Source organism: Polypterus senegalus, chromosome 1, assembly GCF_016835505.1.
Source record: "Polypterus senegalus isolate Bchr_013 chromosome 1, ASM1683550v1, whole genome shotgun sequence".
Lineage (NCBI taxonomy): Eukaryota > Metazoa > Chordata > Cladistia > Polypteriformes > Polypteridae > Polypterus > Polypterus senegalus.
The window spans coordinates 76,753,405-76,773,286 of NC_053154.1; the positions used below are offsets into that span (position 1 = coordinate 76,753,405).

The window sequence follows — 19,882 nt, forward strand, 5'->3', positions numbered from 1 at the left end:
TCTTTCTGAGCTTTTGTGTTCAGATACAAAATACCAAAAACATTGTGAAGCTTAGTGTATAGTTATGAAAAGATAGTTAAGTACAGTAAGAAAAAGTCAATTTTATTGTCAGGAGTACATAGAACAATACAATTCTTATTTGCATATCTCTTCAGAACAGGTGACAAAAATACAATACTGTACAATAAATAAATTAAAATTATACATAGCATCCAACATACAATATATACTGTGTACTGTACAATATATACATTATTTGTAGTATCTGTTGCTGGTACTACCAGTGCTCCTGAAAGCAGTTTGTGTTTTACATGTCATGAAGAAAAGGCAGCTGGGTGCCAGTAATATTCCATCCCACTTTCACCATCCCCTGCACCGCTTTATGGTCCTACGATGAGCAGGTGCCATATTAGGATGTGATGTAGCCCAGCCAGGAGAATGAACTCCATTGAGCACCTGTGGAATTTAGTGAGATGGAGAAATCCAACCTGACCTCAGAGATCTGTGGAAGTAGAGGACCAGCTGAGCCTTTTTGAAAAGAGATCATGTATTGTGTGTGGTATAGCAGGTCCGCAACTTCAAAAGAATTCAGTTTTAAATAATCCAAATAGCCGTGTCAGTCTCCGTGGGCACGATCGCACAACTGCAGGGAGTTAATGAGATAATTGGGGCGAGTCGCACCTGCACGTGAGAGTGCGATTTTTCTCAATTGTTTCATCGGCTTCCTGCAGTGTGTGATTAAGACGCTACGTCCACGGAGCCGTATGGCACAGAGAGATCGAGAGAAAGAAAAAGAATCCTTCTATATAAAAGTGGTCGGGTGTCCTTCCATCCTGTGAGTGGAAAGCGTAGCGGTATTCCGCTTATCACAGACTTACTACTTGCAGCTTGCGGTACGAAGCAACATGATGTGAGCAGAGTTCTGGTGCTCCCATCGTTCCCTTGCTTTTGTGCGCGATGCGCTGTAAAAATAGACAAAATTATGTCTCTGGAAATAATTAATGTTGATGGAGTACAAATGCCTCACCGCGTAGTAAATATCAGGGGGGGGGTTCAAAAGGGCGACCTCAATATAGAAAAAAAGTTTACATTTCATCACAAAAATGACATAAACTACGAGTATTAAAGTAATACCGCTCAAATGCAATATAACCAAATTAATGAGTTTGTATAAAATATCAAATTGATCTACATATTGAATTGCCTTAAGAAGTGGTCAACTTAAAAGTCAGTCGCCTTAAAAGGTGGGTCAGCCTAGTTTAAAAGATGTGAAGAGAAGTCTCGGCAGGATGATCTGACCACTTAGAACGGAAAGGCAGCACAAACTGGGGCCCCCGTGAAGGAGCGTAGACTCTGGCGCTCTAGGGGCTGGTTCACCCCACTAAATAATGGTGTGGAGTGGGGCAAGCATGGAAAAGAACATCTCTAGGGACCCGAGGGTTGACTGCAGGTGCATGAAAGAAGATGGGAGGGGAGCCAACCTCGGACGGGCTGGCTCCGATATGCTGGAGTAGCCAAGATGGGGGTCGGAGGAATGTAGTTCATGGCTGCCGAGTCTGCGCCGAGGAAAAGAAGAAGGATTTGTGCTGAGATGGGGAGGAGCCAGTGACTGCATTTTAACCGCTGGTTTTAATGGATTTATTTATTGTGTTTTTTTATCCCCCACTCTTTACTTGTTTTTTATGGACATTTGGAACACATCGTGCACACGGTTTGGTTTGTTTCTTTTAATAAAAGCACCCTTGCACATTTCCACCATCCCCTTGCTGGTTCACCGACAAAAGCGCAATAGACATATGCGCCCCGACAAAACCGCGACGGACAAAAGTGTGCTGACAAACCCGCTAACTGGTTTTCGACAAATGCGCGCCGACAAAATCGCCACGACAAAATCGCGAGAGTGTCCAAAAGAGTGGGACGCGTACGTGCGCATTATGTACACATTATGTGCTAGGTTATAACTGTTATAACTGCTGATGGCATGCCGCGAACAAATAACTCAGTCGAGGGTTGGCATAACTCGTCGTATACAAAGCGGAATTACCAGCAGTCAGGCAGCCAGCAAGTCTAAATACGCTCAATTATCAAGACGTCTTGCTGCAATTCTTCCTTCATATGCAGGGCGTGATCTTAAGGACTATCTGCGTGCCGTGCTGATGGCATACCGCGTCTCATAATATTGACTTCTAAAATAAACATTATTCTATATGCTTTAAACTAGTAATTCAAATTTAATGAAACTTTCACGATTTTGTCGCGCGATTTTGACGGCGCTCATATGTCTATCGCGCAAATGTCGGGTCACACCCTTGCTCCATGTAAGATTTGTCCCTATTAGTCAGCTCAGTTCGGTCATAACTATCGACGGTGTTGGTTTCGGGAGTCTCCCAAATATGAAGAGGAAGTCTGGAGTGGACCCACTTCATCTCATTTTGGTCAATTCAGTTCATCAGTGATACTCACTCCAAGAAATTTAAAGCCCCTCACTCTTTCAATAGCATCATCCCCAATGTAGATATTAGCGTGTTCTGCCTTTTGCTTTCAGAGGTCCATAATCAGCTTGTTGGTTTTGCTGACATAAAGGGTGAGATTTTTGTCCTGGATACACTCAATCATCAGGCGGACCTCTTTTCTCTAAGCTGTCTTGTCACTATTAGTGATCAGGCCAATGATGGTGTCGTCGTCAAGAAATTTAATAATGGAGCTGTGTCTGGAAACACAGTCAGAGGTGAAGAATGAGTAAAGAAGGGAGCTCAGCAATCCATGCACAGCGTGCCAGTCAATCAAAGGGTAAACACAAACGTGGACCAGTTTAACAATGCCAGTCTTCCTTACCTGCATGTCTTTGGGTTGTGAGAGGCCACTGAAGCACCGGGTCTCCTTAATATGAGGTAGCAGCACTTCCACTACACCACCGTGCTACCCATCAGCTAGTCCAGAAGGTGTTAATTGTATTACCAAATGTGAACTTATCTGTGGTACTATGGACTTTAGTAAGTAAAGGGTCTGTGATTAGTTACACTGTAACTGTAAGTGCTTGACTTGCATATTCAGTGTTGACTGTATGACAATATAAACAGATAAAACTAAACCACATTTTAGAGACAGCCACAATATGCAGGCTGTACACAGACAGTAACAAGACTGATCTGAACACACATTTTCTGATATGAACCATTAAAAGGTGATTGGAATATCATGTTCTTGTACCAGTTATTTGTAAAATTACACTATATGCACAAAAAAATATTGCATTATCCCTCAATTAATTGATAAAGAATCCTGGGAGCCACTGCATATACAGCTGTACCTGCCATCTCTTTGCTTTTTAAAATAGTTCAGGCCTCACACACAGCATACCACATTGTTGATTTATACATATACATTTTCAAAAGAGATCATTCAGTTCAGTCCACCCAGCTAGTTCTGAGACATGTGCATTGCTCCTGGTTTTCACAGTATTTCATCCATTTGCATTGTAAAAGACCTCAGTGTTTGCTCTTCAGTTACTCCACCAACTGATTTTCTCTAAACTCCTACTGCCAGGGTGTTAAGTTGAATTTCTTGCTTTGGGTCTTAAATGAAGTTTTCCTGAAGTGTATATCTGAAAGCCAATGAAGAAATCCAAACGTTGAAGTACAGTATATTATCTTAAATATAACTAGATGTGGCTATTCAAGATCCGTTTGAGTTAAATTCTGAAAAACCGTGGAAGTAACGTAAACCGTTTTAGCGGATTTTTTTTTAAGTGGATCTTAAAACAATTACTGTACTCACAAAGTTACAGAGATATATAAGGATATATAAGGACTTGGGAAGTGTGCAGTTAGGTTAACTGCCACCTCCTTAATTGAGACATTTATCGTGTGTAGCTAAAGCGTGCCCAGCAGGGAATGTCTGCAAACAGAATACGCTTTTACGAACACAGACGTTACCAACAACATCTTAGCCTACCAAGCATATATATATATCCCATAATATATATATATATATATATATATATATATATATATATATATATATATATAAACCCAAGATCCATGTGAAACAGTAAAACACAGTTATGCTTTTGCCACAATGCAAACGTGGGTTACGACAGCATGCTCGATTTGGACTTCCAGACACAGGCGCAGGTTTTCACGTGTGGCATTCTTGGCAGAAGCTCTCACCGCGCTGGAGATGCGAGGACAGTAATTAACTTGTTGTGAAAGCGTCATGTATGAAATGGCTCATTTACAGGGAAGACTGTGTATTTCTAAAGCAGCATATACAGTGATCATAATTACACTTTAACATCGTCTAGCCTATATAAAACTTAACAGTTTGTTTTGCGGTCCAAATTCATTCCACGACAGCGTGTGAGAACGACTCGACTGATCAAACACGTTGAACTGCCTTCGCTCCTTTCGGAGCGTTTATAATTCCTGCTGTTGCATTGGTCCTAAAACTGTCCATTTTCCCACCATACAGCACGGCGCCCACTTATCTAAATATACATCTTGGGGACTCACTGTTTAAACACCATTCTGAATGTAAAGTGACCGTGCTAACCACCGAGCATTTAACCTATTAATCAATTATTATATCATTAATTTTCTCGGTTTATTCAATTACAATTCAGCGGATCAGGAAGGCAGTGCCTAATTTGGAATCGTTGATCGTACGGTTAGAATAAACCCTTTAAGTGGCGCCAGTCCGCCGCAGGGCGTATGCAATCATCGAAGCTCTCACTTGGCAGTTAAAACAGAGGCTCGAATGAACCGTCAAGCCGCGCACGTTTGGGATGTGGGGGCGGATTACCAGGAGAGGCCAACGAGGAAAGAACGCGATTCAAAGTAGAGTGTCAGCTGTTGTCTCGATTAAAAAAAAAAATACTTCAAACAATGAAAATGAAAAAAAAGCAATCACCCCGTCATCAAGGCGAAGTCATGCAGGCATCAAGGCCATCATGCAGGAAATCAGATACTACCAGTTGTTTCACGGAGAGGCTTTCAGCTGCTCAAATGTCTCTGGAGAGAACTAGCAGTTGTTAAACAAGCTCGTGCAGTTCCACGTAGTGCATCTGGGCATCACTTGCGTAAAAAATAGGTGCGAGTTTTATAGACTGTACTACCCGCTTCAGGACGTATGCTGATGGCGTTGTTTCAACATTGCTTCAGAGTCTTGGACATGGTAATCTTTATGATGGAATAAATTGATTTTGGAGTATAAAAATATTATTTGCCCCAATGATTGTTCAAGTCGTTAGCAGCTCATTTACATTTACTAATTTGGCTAACTCCTCTATTCAAGGCGACTCACATTTATGATACAATAAATTACATTTCTTTTGATTTTACTAGACAGACGGGTCAAGTGATTTACTCAGGGTCACACAGTGTCACATTAGCAGGATTTGAACCCACAACCTCAGGGTTTGAAGTCCAAAAACTTAACACTACACCACATTGCATGCCATCAGTTCTCTATTATTGACTACTATTACTTTAATTGATGATGGGTTAGCAAACCTTTAAGTTCCAATAATTAGTCAACTGAGCTATTGATTTTATGGTATGATTACCATACCATTTTCTGAGACAGGTCAATCCTGAGCAGGGTCATGGGAGTCTATGCTATCAAGCATGGGGTGCAAGGAAGGAACAGTCCCCTATCTAGCACCAATTTAGCATCGCCATACCGACTAACCTGGAAGTGTTTGGACAGTGGGCAGCCAAGGTGAGAACATGCAGGCTTCAGGACGTGGGATTCTAACCCTGGTTTCCATATTGCGATACATCAGCAATACCACTGCCCTACCATGCCTCCCTGTGTTTTTTTTTTTTGTTATCATTATGATGATGCTACAGTTGCGGCTCACGATTTTTACTGGAAGGAAAGTGCATACCCTTTACGAAACTACTGTATACAAGTAATGGATCACACGCTTGATTATCACTTGTATTTAAAGAGGAGCGATTAATATTGTAGTGTCCTGTATATTGATCCCCTTACACACCGAGTAAGGGTATCTATCTGAGCTGAAGACCCCTTGGTATTTCTAGGAATATTTTGTATGGTTTTCTGTAATAATTATTTCAGGGATCTGGAAACCCCAGCAGTGATTTAAATGGGGGTGCAACAGAAAAAGACAAGAGAAAATGAGATCCTGTGAACCAAGGTGTCCAGAAGGGATATATGTAAAACCTTCTCTGAGCCCAGAACTTTATTTAGGTTCTGTTTGTTTTGTGAAATAATATATACAGCAGTTAAACATGTGAATGTGCCTAAGTGGTTACAGATGTTAGGTTCTTTGTTGACATGTACTGTAATATCACTATTATTAACCTTTGTTTTTCTTTTTTTGTGCCTGCTTATACTTTGAGTGACAGTGTGCCTTTCACTCTCAGGAAACTTGCATGCCAATGTTTTGCTGCTCCCATTGTGCACGTTGGTCCGGGGCTTGACCCTCTTTGCACTTGGTTTCCAAGTCAGGGTATGACCCTGTGAGACACTGTATGAATTAATGGGAGCAGAAAGGCATTATTAATAAATACTGTATATTATTGTTATTATTATTATTAATAGTAAGCATTTTAAATAACAAGAGCACAATAAACCAGAAAAATGGTAGCTCTGCAGAGTTGCAGGTGCTTTTTCCAACTAGTGTGGCAAAAGGCAAGCAGTCCTTTTAAGGATAAAGAGTAGAGAATCGATCCATTGTGGTACTGTACATAGTGCTGATGCTACACTATAAAGGCACCTTCAAAGAATGAATTTGCTTATGTAAATAAAAATCATTTCCACTCTGTTATGTGCTGCTCTATAGTGCACAGAATGTGTGTCACAGTGTACAAGTATGTAATGTGCTTCACAATGTGGTGCACAATCATGGCTTGCCTGTACCTGAAGAGATGCACTATGATGAACCCAACCCCGACTCAACAAATGATCAGCCAAATCGGACAGCATTACAACTTTGTTTGAATGTAATTAGCAGAATGTAAAAACAGATAATCAGAAGCAGCATTTATTTTATAACCAATTCATTTAATTTGTGGTCAATATCACATAGTACAGCTCTTATATTCCTTAGTTCATTGGCATCATCTCTTACAGCATCCACTATTGCATTTTGTGACTCCTGAATAGCGTTCATCAGGCATCAGACAGATGCCCTCCCAGCGGTTTCTGAGGCAGAGGTGTGTGTGCAGCCAGTGCCCTAGGACAAGTTCAGCACAGCAGTACAATCATGTCATCGGCATGTAGGTCAGCTTTTGTGATATTGTCTGAAACAGAATAAACAGATGGTGGGCTGCAACTCGCCTGTTCACGTCGACTGTGATATCTGACCACTTCTTTTCTATTTTAGACACTGTGCGACTTTCTCAACTTGAACTTTCGAGAGTCTCTGCCACGCCTTTGTTGCGTTTGCTGAAATTCTTTTTTTCAAATGCCCTTTCCATTGTATTTTAACCAAACAAAGTGATATTTATATTGATTTGCATATTAAAATATGCACAATTCTGGACGGTGTCGGATGTGGCTGTAGGCGTGTGCATGTGCGTTAAAATTGATGTTCTTTGGGATTTGTAAAGGGGAAGTGTGTGGAACTTGGTGTATGCACAGATTTATGCATCTGGATTTTCTGGGCATACGTACATTTCCACTTAAATCCGTACACCATGTTTTTGTCTGAATTTTATGCATGGTGTTATACACGAGGCCCCTGTTGTTTACTTTAAGTACACACACACATAACTCTTATACAAAGATTTCCAGTTGGGGGTGCTCATGTAATCCATTTTTTCTCAGTTAAAATGGTTCTGCTGTAACTTTCATTTATAATATATCATACAGATGTGAATATAAATCAAGACCTCTAGCACGACTGTGTGCATTTTTTTAGCAGCTTGCACTAAAGCTTTTCAAATAAACGTTAGTGATATAAATGTATATAATGTGAATGTGTGTCTATTGTTGTGATAATCATAAGTCAAAATAATTTATTTCCATAAAAAATAAAACTTTAGCTCTTAAAAATAAAGGTGTCAAAGTGGTTGCCCCTTTTATAGGCTGCTCTGCAACTAACACTGAAGCTGCTCATTGAGATAATAGAATGCCATTTCATAATGCTTCTGACTCTGCATTGATGCCATAGGGGAACCGATTTTGGAACCATCCACATGAAGGTTCCAGAAAGAGTCTTGATTTATTTAGAGCTTATGAAATCCCAATGGTTTCAAGATTTTAAAGGAACTTCCTACATAAATGAACACATTATTTTTGCTTCTGTTTTTACCCTGCTGGGTTGCCTACTACACGTTAAATATTTCTCCTTTGTCCACATATTAGGCATCTCTTTAATGGTGTCATAAATACGAGTCAACACATTATAAAGGTTTGGGGCAGCCACCCATATATTGTTTTTCCCAGCTGCAAAAGGGTTTTATGAATCAAATACACGATGCGCATATCACAGAGTCCAAAACAGAACTGACTACAGTAGCCCAAGATGGAGGCTTTAAAGGTCTGGAGAGGAACTGATGTCAGCAAAGGGCCCGGCTTTGGAAGTGACGTCTTCTGAGGCGCCGGAACCTTACAGGATTTCCCGGGAAAGGTCTGTAGGGAACTGAGAAAGACAGTCAGCGCACTCCGCCGCCCCCTGGTCGGATGTTTTATTACAATTACTCAGGCCCTTTAGCTGCCTCCTACTCGCACGTGTGTGACGATGGCAAAAGCACTTATCTCATAGGCCAAAAATTCCTTTACAGAATGAAATGCTTCTCTTTCAAGCAACAGATCTAGGAGGAAACAGAACCCAATAAAATGCCATTAAAGAACTGTTATTTACTTAGTAATTTACTACCAACAATGAGCTTCAGAAAACTCTAACTAAATGGAAGATTTTAATTGAAGCTTATGTTTTCATTTGTCTTCTTAAGTGGGTAGGGCTTCTCCACTTTTTTGCCTGAAATAAAGAGGTCAAACCTACAGAAGGCAATTTCCTCTATATTCCTCTATCCCTCAGTTACTCAACACATAGATTTTTGTGATTTTGCAAAACATTACATTTCATTACTAATAGTGTGTTTAAAAATATTAACAAATATTACAGAGGGAATATTATATTTTATATAATGTAGCTTATTGTCATAAGAAACACATATACATGATTTACCTTAGCTAGTTTTCCTTTAAATGTTTTTGATAACTACGGTGGGCTGGTGCCCTGCCCGGGGTTTGTTTCCTGTCTTGTGCCCTGTGTTGGCTGGGATTGGCTCCAGCTGACCCCTGTGACCCTGTAGTTAGGATGTAGCGGGTTGGATAATGGCTGGATGGATGGATGTTTTTGATAACCACAACAGCTTTCTAAAGGCTAGTGGTTCCCACAATTGCTGCAGGTTTTTGTACCTTCCAGCCTTTCGCAATCAGTGAGCCATTTTAAATCTGATTAATTAACTGGTCTTCTCATGTTTTTATTAAAGTGCAGTACTGTGAGATTTACATTTATATGAAATGTAAAAATATCTATTTTTGTTATAGGATTAAACGCTTAACTGTCTTTAGTTATTTTCTTGTTAGTTCACCTTTTTCAGTGGAATTTATTCCCTTAAGTGCATTTTAACAATGACAGTTAACAGGAAGTGCTGTAGGCACAGCAGTAAGTGATTTAAACATTCACTATGCCTAGCCTCAACTCTAAAGTGGCCATTGGCTCTTTTAAGTTTTATTATGGACAGAGTGTTTGTTAATCTCATGTTCCACAGCAAACACCACGATTCCGAAATGGATTAAGCAGATATTGTAATTGATGAATGTACAATTTTGAATTAACCATTTATTTCTATACAATACAATAACACCTTTATTTTCTTTTAAAAAATATTTTTTGTTATTAAATATTAATGTCAAGATTTGGCCTCTGGCTTGTTACTATAAGTTACTAAATGCTTTTTTAAATGGATTTTTAAATTGAGGATATGCTGCTGTCATTACTGACCTGATCTTCAGCTCTTCTCAGTTGCCTTTCGGATGAGGTGTGAACTTGAGAGATGTCATATAGTAAGCACAGAGAAGCACAGGCGATCCGAAGGCTGCCTTACATCCACAATTTCTTGTGAATGTAGGAGACTTTGAGGAATTTAAAGTAAAATAAAGTAAATATTGATGTACTCAGCTGGTAGCACTATGATCACTATAGACAATGAAGCTGTCTCCCACTGTATTGGAGGAACAGCTCATCTTAGATTGGCAAGGGTGAAGATCTGGAGCAACAATAAAGATAAGGTGGAAATGATTCAAAACTGGTCAGCCTTGATTGCTTTTTAAGTTAAAACAATTATCACATCTCATGGCCAGTTATGGCGAGTTCAAGTATTGTGGCATTTTGGGTATTTTGGTGGACCATCTTAAATTATTTCAGATGCTATTTAATGGTGGACTGGTTACATCTGATATGAACAGATGGAGGTAAAAGGGGTCTGGAGATGTATGTGAATGAGATATAAAAGCACATTACAACTGAAGCTTAAATGTGTTATCCAGACTTTGAAATGTAGTCTGAAGTTATCCATGTTACTGACTAGGAGGGCTTTGCCTTATCTTCTTGATACTGATTTTAATCTCTACTTTGGGAACACTCTTAAGATGAGTCATTCTGAAGGCTGGTGTCTTCAACCGGGTAACTTTGGATCTAATGGCATGTTCCTTTTGTGGACACAGCAAGGTGTAACTGCTGTACTCAATTGTTAATACCTTTACTGTAAACCTTTGGCACATCTCAACAGTATACTGTATATGTATATGTTGTCTTCTCTAATCTAATTTTTCAAATTAAAGTAAAGATATGTACCATATATACTCGCGTATAAGTCGGGTCTTGAAACCAGAAAAATCGATCATAAAATCAGACCCCACTTTATACGCCCGTTCAAAAATATGACACTTAATTTTTTTTAACATCTTCTTGCCTCCTCCAATCTCACACCAGTTTCTCAGACACATTGCATTTTGTTGCAGCAGCACAGTTACCAGCTTCTTTCACCAATTTAACGACTTTTAATTTAAAACCAGCTTCATATTTTCTTCTGATTGCACGCTCCGTAGATAAGGGATGCTCTTACGATAAAGGTGTATGAGGGTGTGAGATACAAAAAACACAAAACAGTGGAAATGTCGCTTCGGAATAGTTTGGGTATTACTGTGTGGTCACGTAGGCACAATGCGTATAAATAAAGGCAGTGGGCTCCATGGCTACTCTCTCAGGTGGGCATTAGCATATCATAATCTCCTGGACCAATCGCATTAGTTTTCCGCATTCGACTTATATGACCGACATTAGAAAATACTGGAAATTATACGGTAAAATCAAGCCCCGACTTATCTGCAGGAGAACTTAAAAGCGAGTATTTACGGTAATCACCATTTGTAGTTAAGCATCATTTCCAAACTTTTCAATTAATGAATCAATTTTTATTATGTGTAATGTAACTCTGACCCACTGGCTTCTTGCTCATTTCATTGCTTTTTTAGGACTGCTTGCTTTAGCTGTACTCAAATGGTGATTGTTCAGCTATGGTAAATTTGACCTTTTTATAGGCTGCTCTGCAGCTAGCACTGAAGCTGCTTATTGAAATGTTAAAATGCCATTTCATAATGCTGCTAACTCTGCATTGATGTCATCTCCAGCTAAAAGTGAGAGACTGTCCTGTTGCCATATATAGTGCCATTCACAGAATACACCTTTATAAGGTGCATTTCAAAATAAAGAGAACATCCAAGAGGTTCCCGGCTCCAGGATGTTGTTACAGGCCCAGATGTACCTAAGTAAAGGAAACAGAGCAGTGCACTGCAGTAGAATAAATGCCTTACAAGGCATATGGTAATGCTGGGAGGATCATGATTCTTATGAATGAAATGTAATAAGAATACAGTTGCAGGCAATTAGATCAAAGTGCAAGCTAAAACATGTGAGCCTTTAAGCAACAGGTGAATAACTTTAGCAATGGAGTTTAATGAGTAGACTTGGGAGAGGGGAGTGTCAAAATATGTATGTATTGTATAAGGTACATGGCTTTGAAATAAAAATACATTATTAGGATAAAATATTATTTATAATATGCAATGTTGAAAACAAATCCCTTTTTTGCACTCCCTCACATGTCTGGTGTTTGATGTTCCTATTGAGCAACACGCCATTAGATGTGAACAGCCTGCTGTTTGACTCTAAGTGGACGTACAGTACACCAGCTTAAGTTTTTTTTTTATGTTGAAATGCAGTGTTTGCCCTTTGTGAATGGAATTACTTTCTTTAACAAGAAAGGGACAGCTGTTCTAGGACCGACTTCTTTTCTCTGTTGCATTTGCAGTAAGTAAACATGTGGAAAGTTGCTGGGGCATTAACAGGTTTTGATGTCTGTTATCATTTTTTTTGTTTGCTCTCCAAATGCAAATTTCATGTAAGAAGAAGGGGGGTGAGGAGAGAAACTTCCTCCCGATTTCATATCAGATTCAGGTGACAGGGTTTACACAATAACGGACTACCAGTCAGGTTTGACAGTAAATATTATTGGGTAAACAGTGCAGAACACAATTAGCCCAACCCCTGACACCCCTACCACCAGACCTTTGTGGTGGGACACATAACCAATAGGAATATCATTCACTGTCTCTGGGTGACATGGCTGATGAAAGCTCAGTACTTCCCCTACTCAAATAACATCTCCTATTTGCTTTTTCATGTGCACTTGTTTCATTAGGGCTCTTAAAGAATGTACAGAAGACTAAAGAATAGTGTACACATAGCAGATGTGATGGTTTTCCAATGATTATTATTCACCACAGATCTGTCCTGATTTCAAAGGACTCATACAAAGTTCACTGCAATTGTTGCACTGCTCTAAAGACTCCTGATTATGCACTAAAAAATTGATATTTTGGATTCAAGGCAAGAAGTGGAGAAAGGATTTTTTCCCCCACTTAGTCTAGAGATTTTCATTTTTTTTATTTTTCTAAATCAGCATTTCAGCATTTTTGACTAACATCTTAAGGACTGATGATCGGGCTAAGGAGTTTGCTAACACTCTTTTTCATCATCTGGTGTCTTGTACTGCATCAGTCTGCTACAGAAAGTGAGTATGGTTGTGACCTTTTCATTATTTAAATGATTACAGTTTTTTGGTTGTTCTTTTTTGATCAGGCGATCCAAACTTGGTTTATCGCTAGAGTAGGCTGTTTTGCTCTCACAGACCCTGTGATCAACTAAAAGGGTTAAGTCATGGATGGACGGATATCACTTTACTTTTGATGTTCCTTGCTGTAGAGGTAGCACCCCATAGTTCATATGCATTTCTTTTTGAAGAATTGACTGCTATAGACTAGAGAAATACCTGTTTGACATGTTTCCTTTCTCTAATCAGAGTATTTAGAGGAGACCATTCATTCTGATAGTATCCTAAGTCAGAGGCCAAAAAATTCTACTGGAATCTGTACTCCACTTTTACAATCTTTACTGCTGGGCTCAGTCTGCGGTAATAAATACATAAATAAACTCAGTTCTATGCAGCATTTAGCACGTTTTAAATTGCCACTTACTTTTTCTGTCTGCCTATAACAGTGCTCTCATACTGCGCTCCTAGAGGGGCACAGAGGCGGCAAGTTTTCCTTATAGACTATTTGGTTTTCATTAGAAGGCAATTACTGCTACTGATAACTTTACTTCACTTGGTTGTTAAGTCTGATTATACTGAACTCTTTCCTTAAGTGATAGCCTGCTGCATTTAGTCATTTTTGTCCTTTTCCTCCTGCCAACAATTTCCAAATATCAAAGCCACCAAAATCTAATTTGTTCAGATTTGCTTCTGTTTGTCTGTGTTACCAAGTGTCTGTTTCTATAAAATATTCAGAAAGAAATAAGAGTCCACTAAATATTCTGATGATGTTGTCAGCAAAGCAAAACCTAGAATATTAGAAATGGGGGTGGGTGGGTGTCATGGCAGAGTGAGATCACTAACGATTAACATAACAAGGTGACAGCAAAGATTGGGCTTTTATTTAGAAACTGACAGGAGCTAAAACTTGCAGGCAGGTACTGAGCCAGAGATCTATGGTCTGTCATATATAACTCACGAATTAAAAGAGATAGTATAAGTACGATTTTTATTTACTTATTAATATTATGCTACCATATTGTAGTTGATCAATAACTATCAGAATATAATAGACTATTGGGCAGTCAAAATTACCTTGAAGGAGAGCAATGCACAGTGGGAGAACAATGAGCCGCATAGCCTCATATCTTTAGTGAAAAACAGTATGAGCTAGAGCAGCCACATTTACAGATTTTTTTATTAAACTCTTTAGGAATAAACTGGAAATGTTAGGTTGACCTGGGGATATCTGTCGGAGATGAAGCATCCATCAGCAAAAACTACAGTGCAGGGGATTAATGTGGAGTAGGAAAAGAATGAGCACTATCCCATCTCACAATATGTCCAACACATTAGGCACTGCCCTGTTAAGTTGTTAGCATCAACGTGGAGTTTCACTTAATGGTGGCTTAGCGGTAATTTGTCAGCACCAGAGCTGCAGCAGACTGTATTCACATCCAAACCTGGTTACTATCGGTGTGGAGATCAGATGTTCTCTCTGTGTCAATGTGGTTTCCCTCAGGTCCCCATCTCAAGTGAGTTGCTCACTTGAACTCGGTGATGCTAGGAGATTCTCTCACTCCCATGACCCTAGATTTGATTTAAGTAAGTTAGAAAATTAGATGGATAAATGGAATTTTACATCAGTCATTAATTTTTAGTAGCAATAAAGCACTGGTCATAAGATGAAGATTCGACAAAATGCAAGTAGAGCCTCCTAAAATAACCCATTTTTATTCATTTGAATTGATAATATAAAGTATTAAGTTAGGTTTTCATAAATCTTAATGAAAAAACACAATTTCTAACACATGTAACTTAAAAAATCCCTCATGTTAATTACTCAACTGTTTATTTCTCAGAGGTTTTATGTTTCATTTACAAACCTCAAATTGCTTGTTAAGTTAATTCATAATCTACCTTGTGCAAACACATTACAATGTTGATATTTTCTCATATAAAGAAAGGTGCTTGACATGAATGACAATCTGCAAACGCTGTCACTGTCAAGGTCCAGGCTTAGATGCAAACATTGCTTTGTGGAGTGTCATGTCTTCTTACATCCCTTACACATATACCAGATGTAGGCCAACTTCCTCTTGCTTTATCTCAAAAGTTCTGGCTACTCAAAAGACACAAATGCAAAAGTACAAGAGATCCATCCATCCACCCATTATACAACCCGCTATATCCTAACTACAGGGTCACAGGGGTCTGCTGGAGCCAATCCCAGCCAACACAGGGCGCAAGGCAGGAAACAAACCCCGGGCAGGGCGCCAGCCCAAGAGATGAATTCTGTTAAAGATATCAAAATAGTTTTTCTGTTTGCTTATAATTTTTTGGTAACCCCTTTGTCAATTTTTGTGTTCAACACTACTGAATGAACGCAACCCTGTAAGATGCTTTCCAGCTCTAACATCTGATTAGTTTGTCAGTCTGATGCCAGCTTATGCTCAGACACATGCAGTAGTTGACACTGTTGACTCACAGCTAACAGGGATCTGACTTTGCCTCCCAGCCTGGTCGCTGTCTTTGTGGAGTTTCCATGTTCTTAATGTGCTCTTGTGGGCTTACTTTTAATTTCCTAAAGAGATACACATTAGGCAGATATCCAGCTTTAAACTGATCAACTTTTGTTCCAACTGTCATCCACATTGCAATGCAATCAATGGTTTAGGTAAATGGTTAAATTGAAGGACGTATGGTTATTTTGTTAAAATTATAAACTGAACCCAGCATATTTTCATCTTTTCACTGGTCCTTGCATTTACTGACATATATAGACTCTGTGTTGTTGTTTTTTATAAAGTGCCACTGGATGATCAATAAGGCATTGATTTATTTTGTAGCTTCCATGGTGGGTGACTTTCATAGGTAACATTGGGAATCTCTTCTTCCACAAACAGGCTCTCTATAATCAATCATATACTTGTCCATACTGTTACATGAGCAGGGATAAATAGGCTGGAGTTTATCCTGATAGGAAAGGATAGAATAGGAAGCCTTTATCACTGTTGTAGCATTGTAAAAGCTACATCTGTAAACACTGCAAGTACATCAAACAACGACAAACAAATAATATAAAAAGCACACATCCTGTAACAAATAATGACCATACATAAAGAAATAAATGTTAGATAGATAGCTTTTCTGTTATCTGTTATATGCAGCTATTTGGAATTTTATTGAGAAACCACACAATTATTGTGTAATCTGAGCACAAAATGGTCAAGTTCACATTCTTAACTGAAGTTTTTATATACTTTGTATAATATGTCTGTATACTGTATATGCATATACAAATACAGTATCCAGACAGATATAGATATGAGTCAGGTGATGCATTGTCTGCAACTAAATATCAGCAAAAAAAGAAAGAAACTGGTTATTGACTTGCACCACAGCAAATAGCTTCTACTCCAGGGCACTGTTCAGGGAGTGGATGTGGAGGTGGTACTTGGGGGTTCACATCACTGACAAGCAGGACTGTTCTAGTAACACAGAGGAACTATACAAGAAAGGGCAGAGCAGACTCTTTTGTTTTTAGGAGACTGTGTTCCTTTAATGTTCATAGTGACATCCTCTACATGTTCTACAGCTCTGTGATGGCCAGTATGATTTTGTTTGTTTGTGGTGTTGCTGTAATTAAGGCTCAGTTACGGGACACAGTCTCGACCTACTGGAGGTAACAGCAAAGGGGAGAATTAAAACAGAGCTGAGTGCCATTACGAACAATGCTGTAAACCCTTTCTTTGACACACTCATAAACGTTACTGGGGCTGCTTTACACCAATGGCAATATGTCTTTTCAATGCCTCACTATAACTGCTCTCTTAGTATTAGAAAAATCAAAAGTTTTTTAGTTCACTTTTTGTATTTCTTGGAGAATTGTTGTTGTTTTTTTGATATATTTCTTAAGTTTCTGTTAAAAGGCAAAATTCCCCTTGGGATCTCCAGCATGCTGGGTTTGAATTTTGCGTTTAGTTATCGTCTGTGTGAAGTTCTCCCCGTGTCTGCTTGTGGTGTCCTTCCAACTACATGCCCGTCAAAACTGGGGCAATGTGAATGTATACATTACTTATTTAGTTAAAACATCATTTTTTGTGTATTTTTCACATCCTTGGTCACTATGAGAACATCACCTACAGTGTGCACGATACAGTTATTCTGAATAGTAAACATACCCTTTTTTAATTCTATGATTTTACATAACAAAGATCTACTCCTCACATAGTCCTACGATAAAACACATTTAACCCCAGGTGATCAACAAGACACAGCAGATTTTGTTTTGCCATTATTTTACTGAACATAAAAAAGAATCCGGCCAACTGGAGTTTTTATTTCCCTGCCCCCAAGCCATCCTGTCTTAAGATTGTAATTAAGCTGGACATTAAGATTCTCTACTGTAATAAATTACTGTTTTTTACTTTCTTTTTGTAAACATGTTTAGCTAATATTACTAATAGTAAAGCATTGTGAGCAACTGTCAATGTTGTTGTAGCTGACAAATGTGGTTCTACCAGTTACAAACTAATAGGGTTAACTTTATTTTTTACATGTGACTTTGCCTGTTGGCTTACCTTCTGTTTAGGAAATAATGGGAAAGGAAAAGCTTTTTTGTACTATTTATCACCTAAGGTTAGGTTTATCTAATTTTAGGACTTGGTAAGGTATACAGATTGCCCTTAAACATAAGATTTCCAGAAATAAAAGAGTGATCACTTTTCATCATCATTGTATATATATATATACACTGCTCACAAAAATTAAAGGAACACTTTAAAGAAACACATTAGATACATCAAATCTCAATATGAAGTTGGATATCTATACAAATAACGACAGGGCAATGTCTTAGGAACAAAAGGATGCCAAGTCTTTTAATGGAAATAAAAGTTTTCTGCCTACAGAGGGCTCAATTGTGTGGACACCCTAAAATCAGAGTGAAATGAAGATGTGGCAGGCTAGTCCATTTTTTCAAAAACTTAATTTCTGCTACTCAAAATGCTTTTCAGTATCTTGTGTGGCCCCCATGAGCTTGTATGCATGCTTGACAACGTCGGGCATGCTCCTAATGAGACGACGGATGGTGTCTTGTGGCATTTCCTCCCAGATCTGTATGAGGGCATCCCTGAGTTGTTGTACAGTCTGAGGAGCAACCTGGCGGCGCCTAATGAACCGAAACATAATGTCCCACAGATGTTCTATTGGGTTTAAGTCAGGGGATCGTGAAGGCCATTCAATTGTTTCAATTCCTTCATCCTCCAGGTACTGCCTGCATACTCTTGCCACATGAGGCCGGGCATTGTCGTGCATTAGGAGGAAACCAGGACCTACTGCACCAGCGTAGGGTCTGACAATGGGTCCAAGGATTTCATCCTGATACCTAATGGCAGTCAAGATGCCATTGTCTAGCCTGTAGAGGTCTGTGAGTCGCTCCATGGATATGCCTCCAAGATCATCACTGACCCACCACCAAACCAGTCATGCTAAGCGATGTTACAGGCAGCATAATATTCTCCACGGCTTCTCCTGACCTTTTCCCGTCTTTCACATATACTCAGGGTGAACCTGCTCTCATCTGTGAAAAGCACAGGACGCCAGTGGTGGACCTGCCAATTCTGGTATTCTATGGCAAATGCCAATTGAGCTCCCGGTGCTGTGCAGTGAGCACAGGGCGCAGTAGACATTTGGGCCCTCAGGCAACCCTCATGAAGTCTGTTTCTGATTGTTTGGTCAGAGACATTCACACCAGTGGCCTGCTGGAGGTCATTTTGTAGGGCTCTGGCAGTGCTCATCCTGTTCCTCCTTGCCCAAAGGAGCAGATACTGGTCCTGCTGATGGGTTATGGACCTTCTATGGCCCTCTCCAGCTCTCCTAGAGTAACTGCTTGTCTCCTAGAATCTCCTCCATGCCCTTGAGACTGTGCAGGGAGACACAGCAAACCTTCTGGCAATGACACGTATTGATGTGCCATCCTGGAGAAGTTGGACTACCTGTGCAACCTCTGTAGGGTCCAGGTATCGCCTCATGCTACCAGTAGTGACACTGACTGTAGCCAAATGCAAAACTAGTGAAGAAACAGTCAGAAAAGATGAGGAGGGAAAAATGTCAGTGGCCTCCACCTGTTAAACCATTCCTGTTTTGGGGGTCATCTCATTGTTGCCCCTCTAGTGCATCTGTTGTTAATTTCATTAACACCACAGCAGCTGAAACTGATTAACAACCCCCTCTGCTACTTAACTGACCAGATTAATATCCCATAAGTTTCATTGACTTTATGCTATACTCTGATTAAAAGTGTTCCTTTAATTCTTTTGAGCAGTATATATATATATATTTTTTTTGACACTTACACCTTAGGACCCCACAGTGTACTTCCTTGTTTAGTATAAACAGAGCTCATTTTTCACTCAGCATGTTTCAACAAAGGACCATTAGGAGCCTTCCATCAAGCAGATCTGTGTATGTTTCATTGCCAAAGCGTCGCAGGTGTTTAGCAGGTAGATACAGCTGGCATTTTGGGTGGAGGTCATGCAGGGACCATTTCGACTGCTTACAGCAAACAGTCCTTGCTGCACAAAGAAGTTACATGTGTTATGAAGATAAACATACTTGTACTCTGATGTATAAGGCTATCACGCTTCTGCCTTTGCTTTTTTAACATTTGTACACTTATTAGCTCCAATAAGAACAGTAAAAATCTTAATTGTTTGTTATTAATAAGTAAGGCATTTAAAATAAGGTTT

General features: G+C 39.4%; 1 protein-coding gene across 2 annotated transcripts in view; it reads left to right on the plus strand.

The window, feature by feature from the left end:
• The first annotated feature begins 12,633 nt into the window (after nt 1-12,633).
• LOC120527576 (insulin receptor-related protein-like) overlaps nt 12,634-19,882 on the plus strand; it is a 113,253-nt gene continuing 106,004 nt past the window's right edge. For both annotated transcript variants that reach the window (XM_039751148.1, XM_039751158.1), the window contains exon 1: nt 12,634-13,112. In XM_039751148.1, coding sequence (XP_039607082.1) covers nt 13,037-13,112 — 76 coding nt within the window. In that variant the 5' untranslated portion in view covers nt 12,634-13,036. The remainder of the gene's footprint in view (nt 13,113-19,882) is intronic.